General features: G+C 49.9%; 1 protein-coding gene across 1 annotated transcript in view; it reads right to left on the minus strand.

Moving 5' to 3' along the window:
• Positions 1 to 24,742, minus strand: part of MEI1 (meiotic double-stranded break formation protein 1) — a gene marked incomplete at its 5' end in the record, with an annotated part of 54,423 nt that overhangs the window by 14,852 nt on the left and 14,829 nt on the right. The window contains 13 exon segments of the mRNA XM_084255771.1: positions 3,215 to 3,490; positions 6,840 to 6,987; positions 8,288 to 8,456; positions 10,752 to 10,849; positions 11,639 to 11,699; positions 12,460 to 12,571; positions 14,129 to 14,270; positions 15,015 to 15,106; positions 16,001 to 16,115; positions 20,730 to 20,864; positions 20,943 to 21,042; positions 21,869 to 21,985; positions 22,810 to 22,924. Of these exon segments, the coding sequence (XP_084111897.1) occupies positions 3,215 to 3,490; positions 6,840 to 6,987; positions 8,288 to 8,456; positions 10,752 to 10,849; positions 11,639 to 11,699; positions 12,460 to 12,571; positions 14,129 to 14,270; positions 15,015 to 15,106; positions 16,001 to 16,115; positions 20,730 to 20,864; positions 20,943 to 21,042; positions 21,869 to 21,985; positions 22,810 to 22,924 (1,680 nt within the window).

Genomic DNA, 24,742 nt, shown 5'->3' on the forward strand with positions numbered 1-24,742 from the left:
AGCCCCAAGTCACACATTTTATTTTATTTATTTTATTTCATTTATTATTTATTTTATTTTATTTTAAGGATTTACTTATTTATGCATACAAGAACTTGGGTAGAGGCCAGAGATGTGGCTGGTGAGAGGATTCACCAGAGACAGAGCGGGGAACAGAACAGGCAGACTGACGAAATCCACTGCAGAGGGGAGCAGCGGGCGAGAAAGGAGAGGTCTGCTGCACCATGTGGGTTGCTCCCTGGCTGGCCGGGGGATCGAACTGGTGCTGCAGTGGCTGTGGATTGTTTCATAGGTTGTGTCTTAACCCCTTTTGCCACCAGGGAGGCCCAAGTTAAAAGTCCAAAGGGAGGGGGGGAGGGAAAGAAGCTACTTAGGCCGTGGCAGCCGGGGAAAGGTGTGGACCCCACCACATGGGTCAGTGGGAAGACTAGGCTGGACATGGACCAATCTGCACTCTCTCCTACCTAGAATTGTCCAGAATGTTCTGGTACTAGATTGAGCAGTAACATGAACAAGCAGGGAACAAACAGAGCTTCTGTGACATCATTGTTCTTCACATTTGAACAACCTACACGAAAGACGACCCATTGATAAGAGTGGCAATTTGCAGTTTTGTTTTCAGCTATTAATTACCCACATCAAAACCAGAAACTGGTACCAACATGTATTTTTAGATTCTTTTTCCTCCCTGTGGCTAGAAGCGGGGAGCAACAGTAGGAAAGATATATATGAACAGACAACAAAGCTGTGCCTTGCTACTCTTTTTTAACAATTGTCTCTGAGGTTACATTCTTCAGCGGAGTCAGCGAGCGCACGACTCGTGCCTAGGGCGTGCCCACATACTTTCTCTTATCCTGACGTTCTTGTTCTCGCATGAGGAACTTAAGTTCAGAGATGCCCTCGCTTTCCCATCCCTGGGGAGCTCTGTCCAGCTCCCCTAGAAAGGAGGGTGATAAGATGGCACATATTCAAAGACAGAACTGGGTCACCACCAGGAGAGGAAGGACGCCTGCTCCAGCTCCCCTGGGACCAGACTCCCTGAGGACTTGGCTTCCTAAGCAGTTTCTCTTTAACTTGCTCCTTTAAGCGCCTACATCCTTTGAAGCTAGAGGCCTACGACAGCCTTCAGTGAGGACGGGGTATCGTGAGCTCCATGTTAGACAGAGCTGTTATGGGTCTGTAGTTCAAGGGAGAGGTCAGGGATGGGAAAGGAGCCGAGCTGTCCGCACACAGCAGGAGGCCTCCACAGCCAAGGGACCAACAGCCCTGGGCGCACAGTGGGTGAAGAGAGCCCAGAACAAAACTCTGAGGAACATCAACTTTCAGGTGCGAGCCAGAGAGCAAACTAAAGAGACTGGGAAGGGGCATCCAGAAAAGTAAGAAATAAGAAGAAAATGAAGAGTGCCGACATTACGGAAACCTCAAAGGCGTCACCAGAAAGGAAGTGGACAACCACCAAGCGCTGACAGCCGCTGCACAGCCACACCAGCACTATGGCTGGTCCTGGGAGAGTGGTTTCAAATGGCAGAAGCCAGTGAGTGAGAGGCACAGACTTGGGGAGCCAACTACCTTGGCTGTGCAGGGAAGGAAATGAGAGTGGAAGGGGTCGGGAAGGCAGGGACCAGTGAGAGTCACGCTCGGGGGGAAGGACACCCAGAGTAACGAGGAGTTGCCCAGGGGCCCACACAGCCCGTGATCGTGAACTGACTCTTTCTAGCTGCATTGTTCTCTGACAGGGATGGAAGGTGAAGGCTTAAGTCTGATGGAAAGTCTGTCTGTGTGTAGGAATGCAGACAGAGGTAGTATCTGAGAACATGAGGTCCGTGACAGCAGGTGTTAATTCCACCAGTCACTCCAATAAAGTCAGGGAATCATGAGTGTTGATAAGAAAATCAAGCAATCTCCACTCTTCTCTAATGGGCTGTGTCATTCCGCCCGGACTACTCAGCTGACCAGGTAAAAGTGCATTCACAGCGGTGGCTCTAAAACAAGTGCCCCCGAGGTGGGTGTGCTCAACCAATGAGAGACCTGCCGCTAGCGATGACTCACCAAATACAGGTATCAAGTATGCAAATAATTTTCTTTTTTTTTTAAAGACTAATTTATTTTTATACAAGAGCTGGGTTCAGGCCAGAGGCACAGGAGGGTGAGAGGATTCACCAGAGACAGAGCAGGGAGCAGAACAGCAGACGACAGAAAGACACTGCTGAGGGGAACAGCAGCCGTACCATGTGGGATTCTCACTGGCCGGGATCAAACCTGCACTGCAGAGGATGCGGACAGCTTCACAGCGCGGCGCTCAACCTGATGCACCACCAGGGGAGGCCATTTTTTAAATATATATAAATATGGGGCCTCCCTGGTGGCGCAAGGGGTTAAGCACCGCACTATGAAGCAATCCGCAGCCTCTGCAGCATGAGTTCGAGCCCCGGTCAGCCAGGGAACAACCCACAGGGTGCAGCAGACCTCTCCTGACTTGCCTGCTGCTCCCCTCAGCAGTGTACTTCGGTCAATTGGCCTGTTCTGTTCCCCACTCTGTCTCTGGTGAATCCTCTTACCTCCCGCATCTCTGGCCTGTACCCCAGCTCTTGTATGCATAAATAAATAAAATCTTTAAAAAAACTATATATATATATATATATATAAATGACAGCATTTACCTCTATAATAATGACACTCTTATTAGTTTGCTTTCCAATGTACTTTCTTAAGTGAAGGCAAAAAGGCAGAATTAAAGCCAGTGTTTTAGAAGCTGCAGACAGTAACAGGCAGCCTGCTATGTCTGGCCACATACGAAAGTGCTGAGATTCCCGACCCCCAACTCTGCCTGACACCGTCGTGAGCAGGCTGTGGTGGGAAGGAGGCCTGGCGAGCCCCTCTGCAGGTGTCTGTGTCTGTGGCAGGTCCCGGCGTCAGACCTCTGTTAGCAGAATCTGCTTAGAGGAGGCCAGGAGGGACTGGTCAATGAGGAAAGTCGTTCACAGTTACATCCTCGGGGGAGCAGAGGCAGTGAGCAGACTTCTGTTAGGTCTAGGAAAGAGCATGGACTCACTCACGGAAACCAGGCACTTACCAAATCCAAAGGCCCCACACTAACATGGAAACAGCACTTAAGTCCAGAGGCGGAGCCCCCTGACCTCAGCAAACCAGCACCCAGAGATAGAGAGAGGGCCCAAGATCTCTGAACACAGAATCAAGCCAAGTGGTCACCTACGAGCAAAATAAGCAGGATGCTGGGGCTGCTTCGGAGCATGTGGAACAGGGCTGCTAAGTTGGCAGGAAGGGTGGGCTTCCCGGCAGAGGAGCCATCCTCCAGGTCCTCGTAGCTGTTCTCTTCCCAGGAGAACCAAAGTTCCAGGACACGGTGCCCAAACCTACTCATCAGCTCTGGATATAGCAGGAAGAACCTGAGCAGGAGCGGGTGGTGGATGTAGACTAAGTGCAGGTCCGGGACGCCCTCTAGGAATTTCCTGATGGCTCTGACCACAGCCTGGAGACGAGAAAAAGAAAGAGTCTAAATATGCCATGTAGAGGACCCACAAGACCCCACAAATCCAGTCAGCACCTGATAGTGTGCTGGCCTCTCACACTGTACACACCAACGCTGCTCTCCCAGGGCCACCTAGTGAGGAGAAGACACCACTGTGCTTACCCTGAGGCAGAGGCTTCAGCTAGGAGATATTCTGCTCCCCTTGGGGACATCTGAGAATGTCCAGAGATTCTGCTGGGGGTGAACTACGGGCATTCCGTGGGAGAGAGCAAGGATGCTGCTACATGGCGTGCAGTGCACTGAACGCTCCCACAGAAAAGACTTCTGTCCTGCTCGATGTGCTTAGTGCTGAGACCAGGCTCTCCAGCAACACTTACGACCATGGCGTGCTACAGCCCGCAGTGTGCCTGTCCATGCTAGACTTGAGCAGCTTGAGGGCAAGGCCTGTGGAAGATTAATCTGTGCACAGGCCCTGGCACAGAATGGGCGGGTGTGTTGAATTATTCATTAACCCTCAAAACCTCTCTTTTCTCATTGCATAAAGTTCAAATTCCCTAATATGTTATTTTGAGTTTTACAATTCTATAGTTTTGGCTCTATCACTTGGGTCTCTAATTTATTTTGCATTAATTTTTGTGTACAGCAGGAGGCTAGAGTCCGGCTTCACTCTTCTGCACGTGGCTATCCAGGTATCCCAGCACCACTGATTAAAAGACTATTGTCTTTTGGGCCTCCCCAGTGGCGCAGCAGTTGAGCGCTGGGTTGCGAAGCTGCTCGCAGCCTCTGAGGCACCGGTTCGATCCCCGGCTGCTCCCCGGCCACTGGAGGAGGGTCCCACATGGCGTGCAGACCTCTCCTGCGGCCCGCTGCTCCCCTCAGCTCTGCTCCCCGCTCTGGCTCTGGTGAATTCTCTCACCCTCCCGTGCTTCTGACTGTACCCAGTGCTTGTATAAATAAATAAATAAATCTTTGAAAAAAAAATAAATCTTAAAAAAAAAAAAAAAGACTATTGTCTTTTAAGGGGAGACCCTTGAATTGTTCTGGCATCCTTATCAAAAATCAACTGCCCATAAATACATGGGTTTATTCTTGGACTCTAGATTCTAGTTCACTGACCTGGGTGTCCACAGTTAAGCCTACTGTCAAGGCATCATTTCAAAGACAAGACAGGATGTAAACGGGCCACGTAAGACGACGACTGAATACTGGCTGTGGCCTCTGTCTCTTACTGGTGACACTGATGAGTGTGTTTGCGGAGATGTGGTGGGAGTAGGTGGGGTCACTGGAGTGGAGTCAAGAGAGAACAGGAGAGCCAGCCTGAAGCCTCTTGCCATACCAGAAAACCTAAAGTCCGCCAAAGACGATCAGGGCTCTGTCAAAAGGACTCAGAAACTCCCTTGAATAGGCTCCCACTGGCCAAAGACAGAACAAATTTGAGCCTTGAAAGGATAATAACTACAGTGAATTGAAACACATCAAATGTTTTTAAATCCATGAATTCATTATAATACTAAAAAATTTCTTTTTGTCACCTTTGGAAAATGCAAGGCCACCAACTCATTTATTTGAAAACTGGTAGTTAAAGGAAAGAATGAAATACTCAAACTATATAATCTGCTGTTCAGATATCTGAAGAGCTGAGGAGGGAAGTTTCCTGGTACACGAGGATTCCAGTTAGTAACAGAATGAGAGAATTAGAATATTACTGGTTTTGCAATCCCCAACAAATGGAAGGCTCTAAGCAGTGATTACCCATGGCTGCAGGTATCACAGAAAGAGCAGCAACGAGACAGTGCATTCTTTTTTTTTTTTTTTTAAGAAAGGGGGTATGGTTTTATTTATTTTTATTTTTAAAAGATTTATTTATTTATTTATACAAGCACTGGGTACAGTCAGAAGCGCGGGAGGGTGAGAGAATTCACCAGAGCCAGAGCGGGGAGCAGAGCAGGCAGAAGGACCGAAGCACACTGCTGAGGGGAGCAGCGGACGGCAGGAGAGGTCTGCGCACCATGCGGGACCCTCCGCCAGTGGCCGGGGAGCAGCCGGGGATCGAACTGGCGCTGCAGAGGCTGCGCACAGCTTCACAGCCCAGCGCTCAACCGCTGCGCCACGGGGTAGGCCCTGAGACAGTGCATTCTGAGCTCTATCTTACCTAAAACCTATGCACTTTGGGGCCTCCCTGGTGGCGCAAGGGGTTAAGACGCAACCTATGAAGTTATCTGCAGTCACTTCAGCATGAGTTCGATCCCCGGCTGCTCCCCGGCCACCAGAGGAGGGTCCCACATGGCGCAGCAGACCTCTCCTGTATCCCCGCTGCTCCCCTCAGCAGTGGATTTCAGTAAATCTGTCTGTTCTGTTCCCCGCTCTGTCTCTGGTGAATCCTCTCAGCCTCCACACCTCTGGCCTATACCCAGCTCTTATATGCATAAATAAATAAACCAAAAAAAAAAAAGGGACTCCCTTGTGGCACAAAAGGTTAAGACTCAACTTATGAGGCTATCCGCAGCCTCTGCAGCATGAGTTTCATCCTGGTCCGCTAAGGAGCAATCCGCATGGCGCAGCAGACCTCTCCTGGCCCGCCGCTGTTCCACTCAGCAGTGTACTTCGGTCCATCTGCCTGTTCTGTTTCCCACTCTGTCTCTGGTGAATCCTCTCACCCCCCCACCCCCACACACACCAACCTATGCACTTTCCTTATGCCTTTCTGCTTCCATTCAGTGAAACCAGGTCTGCTCATATCACATTTGCCTCAACAGTAACCAAAAAGAGGCAAAGCTAATAGTCCATGAAGGAAGGGAAGTCTCCGGTTGAGGCTGACAGGCCGACACTAAGGAGCAGAAGCAATCTTCAATGAGAGAGGTGAGAGATTCAGAGCTGACTCGGGCTTTTAGTCCCTTGTCCCCAAGAGTTTATAAAGAAACCAAAAAGGGAAATTTGTACACATACAATCACCATTAAAGTGGTCTAAGGTCAACCAAATTAATGATAACCTTGGTCCTGGCTACTCACTGTGTGATAAAATGTCACCGGAAGAAACACCACATACCTCTCTCCTCCCACGTAAACCAGAGGTGGAACTAAGAAAAGAGCCTTTTGGTCAAGTCTGAATCACAGTCCTGGTTCCCCCATCAATTAACTAAAGAGAGTTACTTTAACTGAATCTAGGTTTTCTTACATGCAAAAGAGAGTAACAACCTTGACCTCCCATGATTGTTGACAGAACTGGCTCCTTACATGTCAGTACCCTACACCCCTCCACTTCTCCAGCAACCTCCCCTTCTCTCTGCCACCCCACTTCCCAGCATGGTGTCCCCAGGAGGAGAAGCACCCCAGTCGCGCTGGTCCACACCTCATCTAGTGCACCATCTTTGTCCTGGCAGACGGCAAGCAGGTAGATGGTGGCTCTGAAGACCGGCAGAGGAGGTTGCTCCCCCTGGTCCTGCAGAGACAGCAGGAAGCTTTGCACAGCCATAGATAACTCCAACTCTGAGACAAACCTGTTGACCAAGGAGAGTCCATGTAAGAAAGGCAGAGGAGGCCGTCCCGCCTTGACACATCCCTCAGCCACTGTCCTTCTGGCCCTGCATGTCCACAGCTTGATGACACCCTGCATCCAGTGTGCTATGTACACTTAGAGAAACTGTCACACCTGCGCAGAGCATGGTTCTGTCCTTTGTGCAAGATTAAGGGCCAGAGACTCCTACTCACCCCTGGGAGGTGAAGGGTCTGCCAGCTGGACTAGCACTGTTAGACAGGAACATGCCACTTCCTTTGGAGTTCAGGAGGCCCCGATCCACCCCTCCCATCTTGTGTTTATTGTTATGCATTCGTGTGTTTAGTGGGTTGTGATTTGAGGGGAGGGAGATATCTATGCTTGTACACGTAAGGGAGATGGGATAAGGAGACTGAATTTTCACTATGCAACCTTTTATTCCTTTTCAATTTTCTACCACAAATACGTCTCACCTATCAGATTATATATTCCAAAAATTGAACATTTAAAAATAGTCAGTTCTAGTTCTTTTACCATTCTGGAGCCTATAGAGGCCTACTGGGAACAGGGCTTCTAAAATACGTCTGGAAGACTGTGGTTCAGGCCATTTTTGCGGCTACAAGCAGGTCTCCGGAACCTAAAGGCACACACAGCTTTTCTTAAAATCGAAGGTGTTTGGGCCTCCCCGGTGGCGCAGCGGTTGAGCGCTGGGTTGCGAAGCTGCCCGCAGCCTCTGGCTGCCGGTTCGATCCCCGGCTGCTCCCCGGCCACCAGATGAGGGTCCCACATGGTGCGCAGACCTCTCCTGCCGCCCGCTGCTCCCCTCAGCAGTGTACTTCGGTCCTTCTGCCTGCTCTGCTCCCCGCTCTGGCTCTGGTGAATTCTCTCACCCTCCCGCACTTCTGACTGTACCCAGTGCATGTATAAACAAAAAACAAACGAATAAATAACTAACAACACATGCCTCTTTAAAAAAAAAAAAAAATCGAAGGTGTTTATGCTTAAGATGAAACTGAATTCTATCTAGTCAAGAAACGTGCTCCTGTGCACAAAGCAAACTCCTGGTGGCAAAGACCAAGGAATTCTCATTAGAATTCTAGATCTTTGTCAGTGGCACAACTTCCCACCTGCCTCGAGCCCCCTCCGAGACTGAGCCTCTCAGGAACACAGCCCATTCTCACTCGCCTCTGTGTCCTGAGACACAGACCGGAACTGGAGAGGATGTCTCTGTAAATACTTGTTGAACTGAACTGGGCTGCACATGGGTCCCAGGACCCACCGTGGCCAGTGGCTCAAGCACTGACCTGTCATCATAGATGTACGCGAGGTAGAACAGGAGCAGGACGCAGCACTGTCTCTGGCGAGCAGCCCCCGCCACATACTGGCGATCTGACAGGAGGGCAAGGCTCTCAGGGCTCCTGCTGCTTATCTGGGGCAGCCCGTGCTGCAAGAGCTCAGATGCCGCAGAGAGTTCTGGGGAGGAGAAGCAGGAGAGAGCCACACAGAGAACACAGAAGAGCAGGCAATATGCACGTGTGCACCCACCCCATGAAGAGCGCTGCGCGGGGAGCAAGGACTCGGTCTCCTCCCCGTGTGCAGTGTGCAGCCCACCAGGACGGCCAAGCAGCAGCTCCTGGAGAACAGGGCACATTTGCTCACTCATCCGACAAAGCTCACTGAGTGGCTCTCCTGGGCCAGTTGTGACACACAGAAGCCGGGGCACTGGGAAAGGCAACGAGACGGACACCTGCAGGACAGGTGACAGTGACACATTCATGAGTGGAAAAGGGAGCGAGTCATTCCACGGAGGGTGGAGAGGGCGGAGCTTGGAGGTTGAGCAGAGATGGGAGGAAGAGACTCCTAGGGACAGGAAGCAACGTGTTGAGAGGCCCAGAGGCCTAAGGGACCTGTCAGGGGGCGGCGGGTAGTTTAGTCTGACTGGGTGTCAGGAGCTGCACAGCTGTGTGATGTAACCCGTAGCAAGACTATGAAAGACCGTGAATGCAGCGTAGACAATCTAGATTTATCCTACAAGTGGTTTCCCAGAGAAAAATAAATGCAATATCTGATTCATCAAGAAAGGGCATTTAATACTGAAAAGGTCTGAAAGAAAGGACTTCAGAGTTTAAACTTGGAACAAAGTCAAGAGGAAGGAGAAGTCACTAATTGTGCTTACTTGCACCATGAACCACAGAAAACTTCACCTCTGTGAGATGATGCCGCGTCGGCTGGTGTTTGGGGGTAGACAAAGGCCAGATTAGTTAAGAGAAGACTGAGTTTTCAGACAGAGCCTTCCAGCAGCAGGAGGAGATGAGACTGAAGGCAGGGCGAGGCACAGGGTAAGGACGGAGAATGTCCACAGTAACCTGACAGCAGAGCCAGATGAGGGGTGTGACTCTAAGTTAGCACTTTGCCCACCACGCACACTGCGATCGTCATGCTAGTAACGAAACTAACCCCCTGAGCCTCTCATAGCCTCTCTCTTGCCCTTTCTCCTGATGGCAAGAAGGATGCACTCTGTGCATGAGGGAGCTCTGTGCAGCAATTCCTGGTGCTCTGAGCACTGCAGCCTCAGGTGGAAAGGGGCAGATGTGTGGGAGCTGCCAGCAGTCATGGGGCTGGCACTGGTGTAGCTGTTATGACACCGCTGCCAACAAGGCCTTGGGCACCACCCTGGCAGAAGTCCTCGCGCTGGTGTCTGCATGTCAGCCCACACCTGAGCAGACAGTGCTGGACACCACAGAGAGGTGGCCGCCTAGTGAGAGATGCAAGCCAGGCCGGCAGGAGTGACAACATTCATGGAGGGCTTGTGTCAGCACAGTGTGAAGAAGGCAAGAGAGAAAGAAGTTTGGGAAGTGGGGGGAGATGACAGTCTTCATAAATGTAAAAGGAGGAAACATGGTCAGCACTAAGCCCCACCCACAGAGAAGATAAAGTATTTGTTGAATGAATAAAACTGTTACATTATTTTGTATTACAGTGCGCCAGAGTCTGGGAGAGAGGAGTGCCCCAGGGCAGAGGCATCATCATCACTACCACTTGCACGGCAGCATCAGGCTCCCCCTGGCACACAGCAGCAGCTAGATGAATATGCAACAGAAGGAAAAACTTCCAGCTCTCAGTTCTGCACCTGCTGTCCCCTTGCCGACACTCTGCATGGGCCTTCTTTACCTCACTCAGATCTCTGCTAAAATGCCACCTCCTCATGGAGACCTTCCCTGACCACCCTCCAGAACATGGACCTCCTCCCTCCATCACCCGCCATCCCCTTGCTCACAGCACCTACTCATCCCTGACTTTGTATCAACACATGTGCTGCCTCCTCTCTGACTCCGTGACAACAGGACTTTGTGTCTCTAGCTCTAGCGCTGGGAAAGAAAGTGGCACACCGCAGATGCTCAAGAAATACTTGCTGAATAAAGAAAGCAGTTGGACAAGCTGTTCGAGATGCTTCGGAGCAGAGGTCTCCAGAGTTATGAGGGATGCTGTAAAGATGGTCAAGGTGGGGGCAACTGAGCTTGATGAGCTTTAGGGTCTTTCTCAACCCTCTTTGCCTAAGGGTCTGGGAGTCATGAATCCCATCCTTCTCTGATTCTGTTCTCGCGCCTCCCTCAGCATCAGCATAAATTCCATCATTCCTATTTTTTTCTGAGGAGCTCCAGCAAAGGGATCTTATCACTGTGCTGACTCACCACCAGCCAATCAGCAAGACATCCAGACTCTCAAAGACCACCATGGACCTCAAGACAGTCAAATGCAGCTGCTTACCTTCTTGGGAAGGGGCTCCTGTCATCTCTGGAGCTGAGAGGAGGTTGAGGCACAGGTAGTAGAGGAAACTGGAACACACCTGGTTTAGCGCCAAATGACTTGGAGGAGAGGAAGCAAGAACAAGAGAAGACATTGCCACATGGGCTGGCACCATGAACTGTACTGTACTGCCTCGCCACCAGCAATCAGCAAGACAATTTAGCAAAACACATAAACCTCCCCGCAAAAGAAAAGGTGTCCTGGGTCTGGAAAGGGCTAGAGAATACTAGAAACAGAGGAAGTTGTTGAATCCAAGATATGTGGTCAAGGAATATATAAACATCCAAAGTTGTGACTCTGAATCCCCTGTATTCTCACCTGAACGCTGAATGGAGACACTAGGAGAAACAGACCACACTGTGGTCATCCTGTGGCCTGCGGGCACTAACAAATGAAATCTGCCACATAATTACAGATATAGGTTGACAAATTATAAACAGGAAGGCAGAGAAGGCTGTTCTAGAAACCTCAACAGAGACTGAGGCAGCAACTCTCTACTTTGAACAAGAGTCTCTCCTCTGGAATTGCCAGGCTGACTCTTACTGGTCACTGCATCTTTTACCCTCTTAGCACCTTGGCCTGCTCATCTGCAAAATGAGGGGGCAGACAATTGACGTCTAAGTGTCCTTCCAGTTCTGATGTGACTGGAGCCCTCCAATGAGAATGAGAGTCTTACCAGGATCAGATCAAACAAAAGTTCATACCACCAGGTATTGAGCAGACTCTGCGGGAATCCCCACTTCCACCCCACCCCGTGGTTCCATGACTAAAACAGACCAGTCAGAAATTCCCACTTGACCAGAAATTTCCAGAGGAAGACATTCATTTTTACCTGGGAGCACACCTACCTCCGGTCACCGCAGAACCTGGCCTTCAGTTCCAGCGTCAGTCTGATGAAGTACGAGGCAGCTTGGGAGAAGGGGGAAGGAAGCAGCAAGGGCTTAAGCCAGCCTTGTTACAGAGATTCCCGAGTCTGGGCGGCACCAAGGTCACATAGACCTGGGTTCAGAATTTGCTCCCTCGCTATGGAGTAGAGTGACTCTTAGGAACCAAGAGTTTCTCTATCCCCTACTCTGGGCTCTGCCCATCTTGGCTGGCAAGGCTTGCTTCCTTCTCCTCTCTTGCAGTCTGGGCCTCTGATCAAGTCTGCCCTGGCTTCGGGCCACACTGATGTCCTTACACACAGCCTTTCTCTGCATCCCTTCTCTGCACCACCTCCCCCTCCCCCAGATCTATACTTCTGAAGGTGCATGCATCTAGCACTCCGAGTGCCACCGCCCCAGAAGGCATCCCGAGTCTGGGGGAATGTTTTCCCGCCATCTCAACTAGGATACGTTCGGCATCCAGTGCCAGGAGTCAGAGACATTAAACATCTGTGAGAAAGGAATGCTCGGGGGCCTGGGAGTGACAGGCAGAGAGGAATGCTGTGGGCTCTAAACTGGAACCTCCTGGACATTTTCAAAGCAGTGTCCAAAAATTCGAGAACTTCCTTCAAGGACATTTGGCTGCTGGATGATACTCTTTCCACCCAACACGGGGCAGAACACGAACACTGACACTGAAGACATACACAGAGCCCCCCACTCACAGGTCCTGTTCGCCTGGAGGACTCTGGGCAGCTGCCTCAGGGCCCCGCCCCCCACCCCTTCCACACTTGCCTGGCACCTACCAAGCTTCTTGGAGAACTTCTCCTTCATGTGGGGAACGATGACAAAGAGGCTGTGTAGAATCGAGAGGAAAACTTCCATCAAAGCTGGGTGGGTAGCCTGCTCCGAGTGTCTCTACAAAGAACCGAAAAAGAGACCATAACCCACCGGGTCTGAGCCTCTGAAGAAGGAAAGTTCCAGCAAAACAGCATCAAATTTAGCAAAGAGCAGACTAAGCCCTTTCATTCGAAGGACACAAGAAAGGCCACGTTACCCGAAGACACAAGCCCACATACAAGGCTTACTTCTGCCACTTAACAAATTATGCAAGGTACTTTAGCTCTCCCAGTCTATGTTCCCAAAATGAGTAAAATGGGAACAAAACAAGACGCCCCAGAAACAAGGCACATCTGACATGGAAAAAGTGCTTCTAACCTACAATGCAAAGGGACACTCAAGTCTCTATCACTACAGTCACAGTATTAACAACAAGTTCACAAAGTGCCTTCACATTATTGTTTCATGTGATCTTTGAAGAGAATCACGAGCAGCCTGGTGCAGCAGAGTTCCAGGTGAAGAGTCGGGAACCTGGATTCCAATTCAAGCTCTTCACAGACTTATGAAATGCTGCTGGGCCCTCCCCTCCTTCCCTCCTCCTCCTCTGCCCATTCTTACCCCTGGGTCTCTCCTGTTGCTGTAAATAGTTGGGCCTCAGAGACATAGTTCTTATAAATACTTTTCTTATGGGTTTTTAATTTAAAAAGTAATGCATGCTCACGAAAGACAAAGTAGAAAGCAAGAATAATTAAGCTCATGACAATCCTACGATCAGGCTCTAGATCCAGCTCTAACACGTCACACATCTAGACGGAAGGCAGGGCTAGTGAGGAAACCAATGGGAACCGCTTGCGTCGCACTCTGTGCATGCAGTCAGGGCTGCACCCCCAGTCCCGGGACATTGACCCTCCTGAAGACCTGGGCTCAATGGCTCCTCCAGGGAAGAGGCTCTCTCTGATCAGAAGGAGATGGTGCCACCTGCGCCAACTGTTCCCAGGTGTCTGGGGGTACCCTACTCAGGTGCATAGGGTCGCACGGGCTCGCAGCTCTCCAAACTTCCAACAGGAAGACTCAGGAGAGGTGACCCCGGCAGTCAAGTGCTTGGAACCCTGCTCTTCCTGCCATCTCAACTGCGAGTCAGCGCAAACATAACTCTTCTGACCAGTCTCTGCAGATGCCAGTTCCCATCTTACTGAACGTGGCCTGCGCCTCAGGGGAGCCATGCTCAGACACGCACTGCTGCATTTTACTAAGCAGGGTACAAGGCGCAGCTCTCAGAATGACATGCACATGTTTTATTAAAAGGAATGTGACAACCTCGCCTTTAAGTTGGGGCAATTGTAGCAACCATCTTACGAGTCACTGGAGGATTAAGTTAGGTAGTGGATACAAGGCACTTACCTCTCTATAAACATTACCCATTTATTATGTCATTATTACTGCTTTCTACTTTCCTTGAGAGTATCTACTGGTTTTGCAATGAGACTGTTTTTAAAAGCACAAGGAAGGAGGCTACAAGAGCAACGCCAGTGAGACCCTGGGCAGGTCCAGCAAACCTCCCCAGCACCTCCCCACCCTGCTCACTCACATTCTTCTCCCCAAGCTTTAAGCTGTTCATGGCTCAGGGGAACCCACCATCACCATGGGGATACACAGGGAGTCACAGGCACTGAGAAGAAATTCCGAGAAAGCCTCTAAGGTGTCCTCCTTCTCTGCGCTGGGAGCTGTGAATGGATTCTCCTGGGCAGAAGGCTCATTCTGGAACTCCACAGCCAACCTGAGAAATCAGTGTATGAGAATATCCACCACCACCCGGGGAACAAAAAGGCGAGAAGCATCTTCCTCGAGGCGTGTTGGTGCTCTGGGACCAGGGAAAGTATGCCCAGCAGATGTGGGGAAAACCCAAGAGGCCTCAGTGAGGAGAGGCCCTGGCAGCTGTCTCGCCAGCCTGGTGCTCCCTTGCGAATCCCACAATACCTGATAGATGCTCCCCAAGCAGCCGCTGGCTGCTTCACCCCACCCTGCTGTTTCATACACCTCCCCGCTGCCCAGAATGCCTTCCTCAGATGTGGACAACCTAATGAATTCCACATATGTACACAAAACTGTCTCCTCCCCCAGAGACCGTGTGTGCCTATGGGCAGGATCTATTCCACCTTCTCTCTGTCTACTCTCCAGCACCAGGCCTGGCACAACGTGAACTGAATCTACTCAGCAAGCATTCCATGATGGTACAGGGTTACTTAGGGGATTAAAACTGAATGAGACACAACCTCTGTTCACAGTAACAAAATTTTACCAGGTGGGAATGTTTAGAAACTTCCTATTCCAGCTAGCTGATTTCCAATCTACTTCCACACACCCCCTTCACACCCATGCCCCCCCCACCCCTATCCCAGACAAAGTCCTCTCACTGGGCAACAAGGCCTCAAAAGTCACATGTTGCTTCTAGAACTTCATCCTGTCTGAGCCCCTCCCAACCCCACCCTACAACTACTACTGCAGATCACAGGCCCCTCACCTGCAGGCATTTCTAAATCCCTCCAGAGTGCTTAGGAGGAACTTTCCCCTCCGAAGAATGGCCTTCTCTGAATCTCGACTGGAGGCATGGCCCTGGGGTAAGAAAGAGAGAGGAAACCTGTTGGTGCAGCTCCTGCTCCTGTGTCCCAGTCTGTGCTTGCAGGATCACTTGCCTCTTCCTCTCACAATGGCGCTCGCTGAACCAGGGTTAGGGCTCCCTTATACCTAACTTTCTACAGGGGATCTCAGAGAGTGGAGGAGATCGTGTCACAAACCCAGCCATCTGAAGGCTGCTTAAACAATGGTAGAAGGGGCAACCTTAGCCGCCTGTCTTCCTGTGAACCACAGGACAGGCTCTTGGCACAGTCCTGGCAGAAAGCTGTCAGAGGCAAGTGGACATGAAACCAACTGGCCACAATGCTAGAGTAGTTGCTCCAGAACTTGAAGACCCCCAGCCCCATCAGGTACGAAGAGCTCAGTTTCTGAACTTAATCTTGAAAGACATAATTAGCATTCACATGAACAGTATCTTTTCTGATTTTTAAACCCATGGGCCATTAAAAGCTAACAGTTGCAACACACTGTACATTAGTGCATGTAACACACTGCATATTCTAAGATGCCAGTGAATCCAGCGTTAGCTGTGTGAGCATGTTTACCATACCTGCATGGATGACATAAAAGATAACAGTGTGTGGCAGGCTTGGGTACAGACCCCCTGGGGTTTACTATTGAGCTCAGGTACTTGCCAGTTGGACTGTAGAGAGAAATTATCTAACCCCTGTGTCTTCAGTTTCGTAATCTATAAAAATGAAGAGAGCAATTCTTAAGCTTCACAACTCCGCAGCTAAGTGTCTCATTACAGTGCTTCATTGCAGAGGTGTGTGCATGTGAGAAACAGCTAGAAAGCAGCCAGGCAGTGTATAATTATCTTCTTAGACTCATCCCAGCCTAATCTCCAGAAGCAGCCGGCTTTGGTGCACTGACCAGGGGCCTCCTGTTCAGTGGGGTCTGGGAGAAGTCTGCGCACCGGCTCAGCATGGCTTCCAGCAAGGCCCGCAGTGCCCTGTACTGCACAGGTGGGGTGCTCTGATGGTCCTTCCTGCATCCAGAGAGACAGGGGGAGGCACAGGCAAGGTAAGTAAACCCCAAGAGAACAAACCCTCCACCCCAGGCTCCCAGCTCTAATCTGATAAAAAGCCTTCTTCAGCCGCACAAGCCTGTGCACATTCCAATTGACTTCCTCACTGATTAAACAGAGGTTAACAGTACACTCCTTGCAGAACTATTCCAAGGATGAAGTTAGATAATATATGCCAAGCAGCTAGCATGAAGCTTAATAATAGCAAGTTCTTATAATTACAGCTTTATTATTATAACAAAACAGAAGGTTTTTTTCACCTGAGACATGCCACTTGGTGAAAGAAATACTATTTAGACCTCAACAGAGGTGTGAAGAGATGTCTACGGCCACCATCCTCAAATAAGTGATAACCTCTCTAGGGGTAGAAAAGATCAGATTTGCTGTTTCCTTGATGAGGAAAGCCAAGGTCAATAAGTAAATGTTATCAGGTTTCATTTTGGTATAAAGAACAACTATCTAAGAGTCAAAACTGTACAGGTTTCCCCCAAAATCTGTATGTCGAGTATTCCTATTTGGCATGGTTTGGTAGGTTACTTTTGGGCCTGGGAATGCTCAAAAAATTATTCCACATTAATTAATGGTAACAGCATTCCCAGACCCCCCCCCCCCCAAAATGGCCAACCAAATAGGAACACTACTTCTGGAAAGTGGGGGAAACCTGTAGGGGGACTATCTAGGAGGAAGTGAGTACCCCCTTCTCGGAGATATAAGAAGAAACTGGAAACTATTTTGGGAGATTCAAACTTATGAGTGTGGGATAAAGGCAGACAAGCAGCACCCAGGCTCCGGGTGAACCCTGGTTGTCCAAAGACTCGCAGTCACTGACCCATCCAATTGTGACCGTGAATGAGCCAGAGACCAGGTCCACCTTTTCACTTCATCTGAGCAGAGCTAGGAACACTGTAAGACATTAAATGAAGGAAGGACTGCCTGTCTGACAGGCCAGACAGGTTTCCTAGAACCGCAGTAATAAATCACTACAAATGGTGGTGGCTTAGGAGGGCAGAAATTTAGCCCCTCTCAGCTCTGGAGACTGAAAGTCTGAAATTAAGGTGTTGGCTCCCTCTAAAGGCTCTAGGGAGGAACCCTGCCTTGCCTCCAGCTTCTGGTCGTTGCTGGCAGCTCCTGTCATTCCGTGGCTTCATTACATCATCCCAGTGTCCGCCCCTAACCTCACAGAGCCAGCTTTCCATGCATGACTGCATCGCTCTATGTCCAAATCCCCCTCTTGTCATAAGGGAACCAGCCACTGGACTAAAAGCCCATGTCACGTGACTTAGCTTAACTTGACTCTATCTACAAAGTCCTATTTCCAAATAAGTTCATGTTCATGGGTTCAGGTGGACACGAGTTTTAGAGAGATGCTGTTCAACCAAGAGCAGCTGCTAAAAAGAAACCTCTGCTGACTTTCGCCCCTGGGTCTTTCCTGAGTGCTGAGAGCAGGTACTTACTTAACTACATAGAGTTAGGGCTTGATTCCCGCTTTATTATTCATTTCTAGAAGCTTGAGGCTTCTATCCTACACTGACCACAGGCCTTGATTCCACCATCTGCACATTTTTTTTCAGCCGTTCTCACTCCTCATTCCTCCTTCCAAGTGTGCTTCCCAGAGATCCTTTCAACTACTTCAGCTCAGAGGGACCGCCTCAGGACACATTCTGGGAAATTAAAGTCAAGTGAAGTCGTCTAAGGATGTCCACTGCCCATCACGCTCCACAGTCCTGACCCACCTAGCTTTCTGGATTCTCCATGTGCTGCACTGGGTACCCCTTGCACATCACCAGGCTGTGCCCTCGCGATCCCCAGAGTTTCCCACTCACATGTTGTGGCTAACCCTGGTCCTTCTACAAATCTAAATCTAGCTCATTCTCACTGCACAGTAAACTACCACCTCCTGCCTAAAAGTAGCGAGCAGCCCCCTTAACACTGTCTCTCACAAGACTTACAATCTGCATGGATGGCTCGGTGGACACTGCTCTGACTCTATGCCTTTGTCACCCTGTTGGTTTACTCATCTCACCTTCACTCGAGTTCACCCCAGATACAGAGATTCAAATCCTGGAAAGGACAAAGGGAGGAAAGAGGCAGACTGAAGCCATTGTAATGTAAATGTTATTTTTTTGTTTCAATTTTTAGAATCAACCTAGAGTCAAACCGCAAACTTAAATAAGGCTGTAGAAGAGACTATAAATATGAACAACCCTACAATTAAAATGAAAGACACAGCTAACTGACACCGAGATGTGGGAGGCAGTAAGGAGAAGGGAGAGAAAGCACTGGGGTGCTAACCTAGTCAGTCATCCACGTGGAGCATCAAGAGAGACTGCTTCAAATTGAGGGAACAAGAAACAACAACTTTTTTTTTTTTTTTAAAAGCAGGGTTCTTTTTTTCTTTTTTTTTTTTTTTTTATTTATTCATACAAGCACTGGGTACAGTCAGAAGCGCGGGAGGGTGAGAGAATTCACCAGAGCCAGAGTGGGGAGCAGAGCAGGCAGAAGGACCGAAGTACACTGCTGAGGGGAGCAGCGGGCGGCAGGAGAGGTCTGCATGCCATGTGGGACCCTCCTCCGGTGGCTGGGGAGCAGCCGGAGATCGAACCGGCGCTGCAGAGGCTGCAGGCAGCTTCGCAACCCAGCGCTCAACCGCTGCGCCACCGGGGAGGCCCGAAACTACAACTTTTAATACATTCTTTGGTTTAAAGATATGAAACACGGGCCTCCCCGGTGGCGCAGCAGTTGAGCGCTGGGTTGCGAAGCTGCCCGCAGCCTCTGCAGCGCCGGTTTGATCCCCGGCTGCTCCCCGGCCACCAGAGGAGGGTCCCACATGGCACGCAGACCTCTCCTGCCGCCCGCTGCTCCCCTCAGCAGTGTATTTCGTCGCTCTGCCTGTTTTGTTCCCCGCTCTGGTGAATTCTCTCACCCTCCCGTGCTTCTGACTGTACCCAGTGCTTGTATAAATAAACAAATCTTTAAAAAAAAAAAAAAGAAGAAGAAGAAGAAGAAGAAGAAATGGAAATGTGATCACACAAGCAGTTTGCCAGAGTGATGTAGTCACAAGCCAGACGCCTGAAGCACCAGGAGCTGGAGGAGGCAAGGAAGGATCCCCCTAGAGCCTGCAGTGAGGGGCAGGCCTGCACATACCTTGGCTACAGCCCCATCATGGCGACGTCTGACTTCTGGTCTCCATAACAGTGAGAGAATAAATACCTGTTGTTTTAAGCCACCAAGCTGGTGGTAACTTTTCCATGTGACAATAGGAAACCAATACATGCTAGAACTATAGAGCTGAAACTCAGGGAGTAGCTGACAGCATTCAAGGAGAAAGGCCATGAGACAACCAAGAGACATAACAAAAAGACTAAAAGAAAAAGATTGGTTACAGATTTGTTTAAACACAGCTGGAGCCTCAGCTTCCTCTTCCACTCCATACAGCAAAGCCATGACCTTCCCAAAAGTCTGGCAGAAGCCCGGCGCTCTAATCCAAAGAAGGTAAAACACAGGGTTTCCAGTTGTTCCGACAGAAGCCTGTACTGAAAACCACTGTGGGGTTAGTGAGGTTTACATAGGAATGTTGAGAGGCCCAGAACTCTTGTCTGCTCCAGGCAGGAGACCGGAGTGTGCCCTCTGGAAACCTGAGCAGCCTGAGAGGAGATCTCAACGTGCTGGCATCTGGGTTTACCTCAAGGGAAATGCCCAGGCAGCTCCTCCTCCCTGAAGCCCACAGCTGACAAGTGCCCCTCACACACAGCACCTCCCATGGACCCTGTAGTCCTGAGGAATAAGAAGGTAGCCAGAGTAATAACGTGTGAAAGTAAGCTTCTGAAATGCAAGAATATGAAATAAAAAAAAACACAAAGGAGACTATGGAGGAAAATGAATACTTCAGTAAAACGCTCCTCTGAGAGAAAAAAATCACATCAGTAAAATAAACACAGAACAAAATGCTATTTTTAAAAACATGTAGAGAACGGGAAAGACCTCATTCAAATTAAAAATATGAAAGCAGAATTGAAACAACAAGGGTTGAAAGATACAGTCAAGAAAATCTCCCAGAAGCTAGTGCAAAGTGACAAAAGGATGAAAAAAAATCAGAAAACAAAGAAAATTAGATGACCAATCCAGGATGTCCAACATCCAAATGGCAGTTCCAGAAAGAAAGAACAGAGAAAAAAGAGCAGCAGAAAGTACAAATTGAAGGGCCTCCCTGGTGGCACAGGTGGTTGAGCGCTGCACTGTGAAGCTATCCACAGCCTCTGGGTTTGATCCCGGCCGGTCAGGGAGATTCCCACATGGTTAAGCAGGCCTCTGTCTCGCCCACCGTTCGCCTCAGCAGTGTATTTCTTCAGTCTGCCTGTTGTTTCCCACTCTGCCTCCGGTGAATCCTCTCACCCTCCCACGCATCTAGCCTATACCCCAGTTCTCATATAAAAATAAATAAATCTAAAAAAAAAAAAAAAGTACAAATTCAAAAACATTCCCCACCTAAAGAAGCAGCACCCCGGAGGCTGGCCTGGCCTCGACTGGGTCTCAGGCACATGCAGGGGCAGGGAAGTCCAGCCGGTCTGGTCTCACCTCAGAAAAGCAGAGACGGCCTTCATCGCTTCAGCAGCCACCTCCAGCACGGGGCTGCCCACCGCCTCCTGGAGGGTGTGGCAAGCATCTCGGCACATGGCTGAGCTTGTGAACAGCCTGATCTCCTCTGGCTGCCTGAGAAGTGGCGGACAAGGAATGAGAGCATGAAGTCCCACCGGTCCCGACAAGCCCACTGTTCACTGCTGTGCTCACCGAGTCAGGATCTCAGCAAACAGCAGCAGGCCCTGCTTGTGCAGCTCTGTGTTGTTTGTGCTCAGGCTTCTCTGCAGACTCCTCACCACCGACTCAATCCCTACATCAAGGACACGGGAGATCAGAGATCAGCGCCAGGCAGTTCCTTCACCGCCCGCCCAGCAGAGATGAGAGGCTTTGGATGGCACCTATCAGCTGGAAGTCCCCGGAGACTGGTAGGACCAGACTGTAAGATCTTTCAGGACAGGACCTTATTGGATTCATCTGTCTCCCTGAAACCAGCACCAGCCCCAGGAGAGGCCGTGGCACACAGTATTTAGTGAGAGCTACTGACCTACCTGTGTCTTCTCCCCTAGGTACATCCCTATTCTTCCTAGAAGAGTCAGGTCAAGACCTCCAGGCTCCAGGAAGCTGCGCTGATCCACGCATGCAGAGCTGTGAGTCTCCCTGAGCCCTTGAGACTCCTATCCTTGCCTCTAGCAGAGCTCTTATCAGCTTGGTTCTATCCTGGGCAGGGACCATGTTACAAACGTCTCTAAATCTCCAGGCCTCAGCCAGGCATCTGGCATAGAAAGGGAATGTGAAATAAAATGAATGACTGGATGTGCCTGGTCTAAATATCCAGATGTGATATAGAAAGTCCAAGACAGGAAAAGTATCAACAAGAAGACACAAAAAGAAATGATTTCAAGAAACTTTGAGGGTGACTCAGCAAAACCACTGGCTAGAGTGATGTCTGGGGCACAGGAGAGGACTGACCCGCAAGGCAGTCACAGCTTGCTCATGGAATCTAGGCTGATGGATGGAGATGACCTGACATCCCCCATCACTGCTCTGCCACCCAACTCCAGAGCGCTGTCCCCTGCTCTCCACCGCCCGCCCCCGCCCCCCGCCCCACCAAGAGTTGTGTCACTCCTACTACCAACCGTACACCGTGTGGCACTTGGAAAAGAAGAGTGGCTCTTCCGCCAGAAGTATCAAGCAGTTGTAACTGGACCAGACAAGCACTTCACTGACAGAGGACAGACGCTCAAAGAGGAACTCTGGGGGGAGAGGGGAAGTAACACTGAATGGCGGCGGTGTGATCAGGGCTCAGTAGTTGATGCCAGGGTCGTGGATGGACTCAGCGTCTCACTCCTGTTGCTTTATCTGTTCACACACCCTCTCCATGAGACATGATCATTAATTCACAGAAACACCTGGAAAGTGCCCTCAGGATTACCAACCTGTCTTCTTAACAGATGGGGAAACTGAGGCTCAGAGGGCGGTGCTATTAGTGGCAGAGTTGGGACTGGAACTCAGGCCTCTAATTCTTAGGATGGCTAGCAGCATGACCCAGAGCAAAGAGCTTTTAGAGTCTGAGAGACCTGACTTTGTCGCCTTCTCTGCCAGGGACGGGCCTTGTCAACTTTAAGCGGTTATTTCCCTTCTCTGATCCTCAACTTCCTTACCCAGAAAGCTGCAAAGATCAGCACCTGATGGGGCAACATTTACAAGGCACCTCAGGACGTTACTTCCTGGCTCATAACAAGAAAACACTGGTTCTCTTTGCCTTCTGGTCTGTAGAGCTTTCCACCACCCCCACTAGGTGTTTCTTCCTAGATGGTGCAATGAATGACAGAGAGCAGCAGCAGAGCAGTAACAAAAAGGTCACAGGAAGAAATCTGTGGCAGGAGGATTCAGACTCTAATGAGACCTACCTCCTAGAATCTGTCTAGTACAATTGAACCTGCCACCAACCCACCCACCCCCGAGTTCATGTTATCAAAGAACCCCCAACAGGACCGTGTTGCTGCTGCTGCCATGCCCCAGGGGTCTCCAGTCAGAACTATGGGGTCCTCAGAGGAGAAGTTCTGAGGGGCCCTACCTGGAATGTCAGCATGGATGAAGGCCGGAGCATGCCTGGCTGGAGAGTGGACCAGGGCCGCAGTGATGCAGTGAGCGCTGGCCACCTGCAGAGTCTCGTCTCTCGAGAGAAGCAGCTGGAGAAACAGGCAGCCAAGAAGTGCCAAGCCACACCACTGACAGGACCAGAGGTAAGTAGCCCGGGTGCCTCAGGACGGGATCCCCGTTTGCTCTGCATTCTCCTAAGCTACACATTGCAAGGATGGTGCTGAGGGAGAGCAGGTAGGGAGTATGGAGAGCGGTCTCTGAACAGCAGCAGGTGAAGAGTGCAGAAGAGCTAAGGGAGCAGGCCTGTGTGTCATCTTCAGAAGTCTGCCTGCAGGGCTGACCACTGACTGGGTTGGAGAGGTTGAGTTTTGGGAGGGTTCCTGCCACTCCCAGAACTGGTAGCGTGGCCGCTGTCACTGCACTGTATATATCTGCCACGTAGTTTCAGTTAAACACCTGCTCTCTTTCGGGGGAGGCTGGAATGTTAGTGTGCACCAGGCAGAGGGTGCCTATGTGACCAGCCAGCCCCAATAAAAACCCTGGGCACTGACACTGAGTTCTGAGACTAATGAGCTCCCTGCCTCACAACTCACTGCCAGAGGAATAAGGGGCCTCCTGTGCAACTCTGCTGGGAGGGGCTCTGGAAAGCATGAGCCTTGCTTCTCTGGGCTCAGGCCACACCTTGTCCTTTACTAATTTACTTTACATTCATTCACCATTCACCACAGCCACCGGTATGACGAAACACCTAGTCCTGTGGGTCCTCCTAGAAAATCACTGAGCCTGGGGGTGGTCCTGAGGGAGCCTCAACACACACACACACAAGGGAAGGAATTAAAGCCCATGGAGGTTAAGTTACTCCAGGCCACAGAGCTAATAAGTAGCAAAGTTAAGGCAGAAACCCAGGTCAGCCAAGTCCAAACCTAGGTGTCTTCCCAAAACAAAGATGCCTTCCCCAACCAAATTTTTGATCAGGTTACACCTTACTCAAAACATTTCAATGTATTTCCACTGTTTTAGGAAAAACATTCAAACTCCTACTGGACTCCACAGCTATTAGGAGTCCTTATAGCACCTTCAGAAAACAAGAAAGAGTTCACTGAAACCACAGATTTTAAGTGTGGTAGAAACTGACTTTTTGGGGAAAATGCCCAGTAGAATAATTATCACCGGAAAAAGGAAAGTGTGTCTGGTTTTAAAGCTTCAAAGGTAAAGAAGCAAGTCACACCCATTGTCTGGTATGGGTATGCACCTGAGAACTGTAAGCTTAACGTCACCTCAGCCATATTAGCTGACACACAAACAGCCTTTCTGTTAACATTTAAAAGAGCTTTTAGATATATTACTCTTTGCCATCTCTTTTAGAAAAGAACTGACATAGTGTATTTCAAGATGCTATTGGTGTCAGGAAAACCATTATTTCATGTACCACTAAAAAACAAAGAATTAAGAACAACAATACGGGCCTCCCTGGTGGCGCAGTGGTTGAGCGCTTGGTTGCGAAGCTGCCAGCAGCGTCTGCGGCGCCGGTTCGATCCCCGGCTGCTCCCCGGCCACCTGAGGAGGGTCCCACATAGTGCGCAGACCTCTCCTGCCGCCCGCTGCTCCCCTCAGCAGTGTACCTCGGTCCTTCTGCCTGCTCTGCTCCCCGCTCTGGCTCTGGTGAATTCTCTCACCCTCCCGCACTTCTGACTGTACCCAGTGCTTGTATGAATAAATAAATAAATCTTAAAAAAAAATAATTTAAAAAAAAAAAAAAAAAAGAACAACAATACATCAATGACGGTAAGATGTCTCCCTATTTCAGACCTGTTACACATGAAAAAAAGTGCCTTAGAAAAATATATTTAACCACTAAACAAAAACAGTGATTCTTGGTTTAAAATGCATATTCCTTACACTGTTGA

This window comes from Talpa europaea (assembly GCF_964194135.1).
Source record: "Talpa europaea genome assembly, chromosome: 15".
NCBI classification, from domain to species: Eukaryota; Metazoa; Chordata; class Mammalia; order Eulipotyphla; family Talpidae; genus Talpa; species Talpa europaea.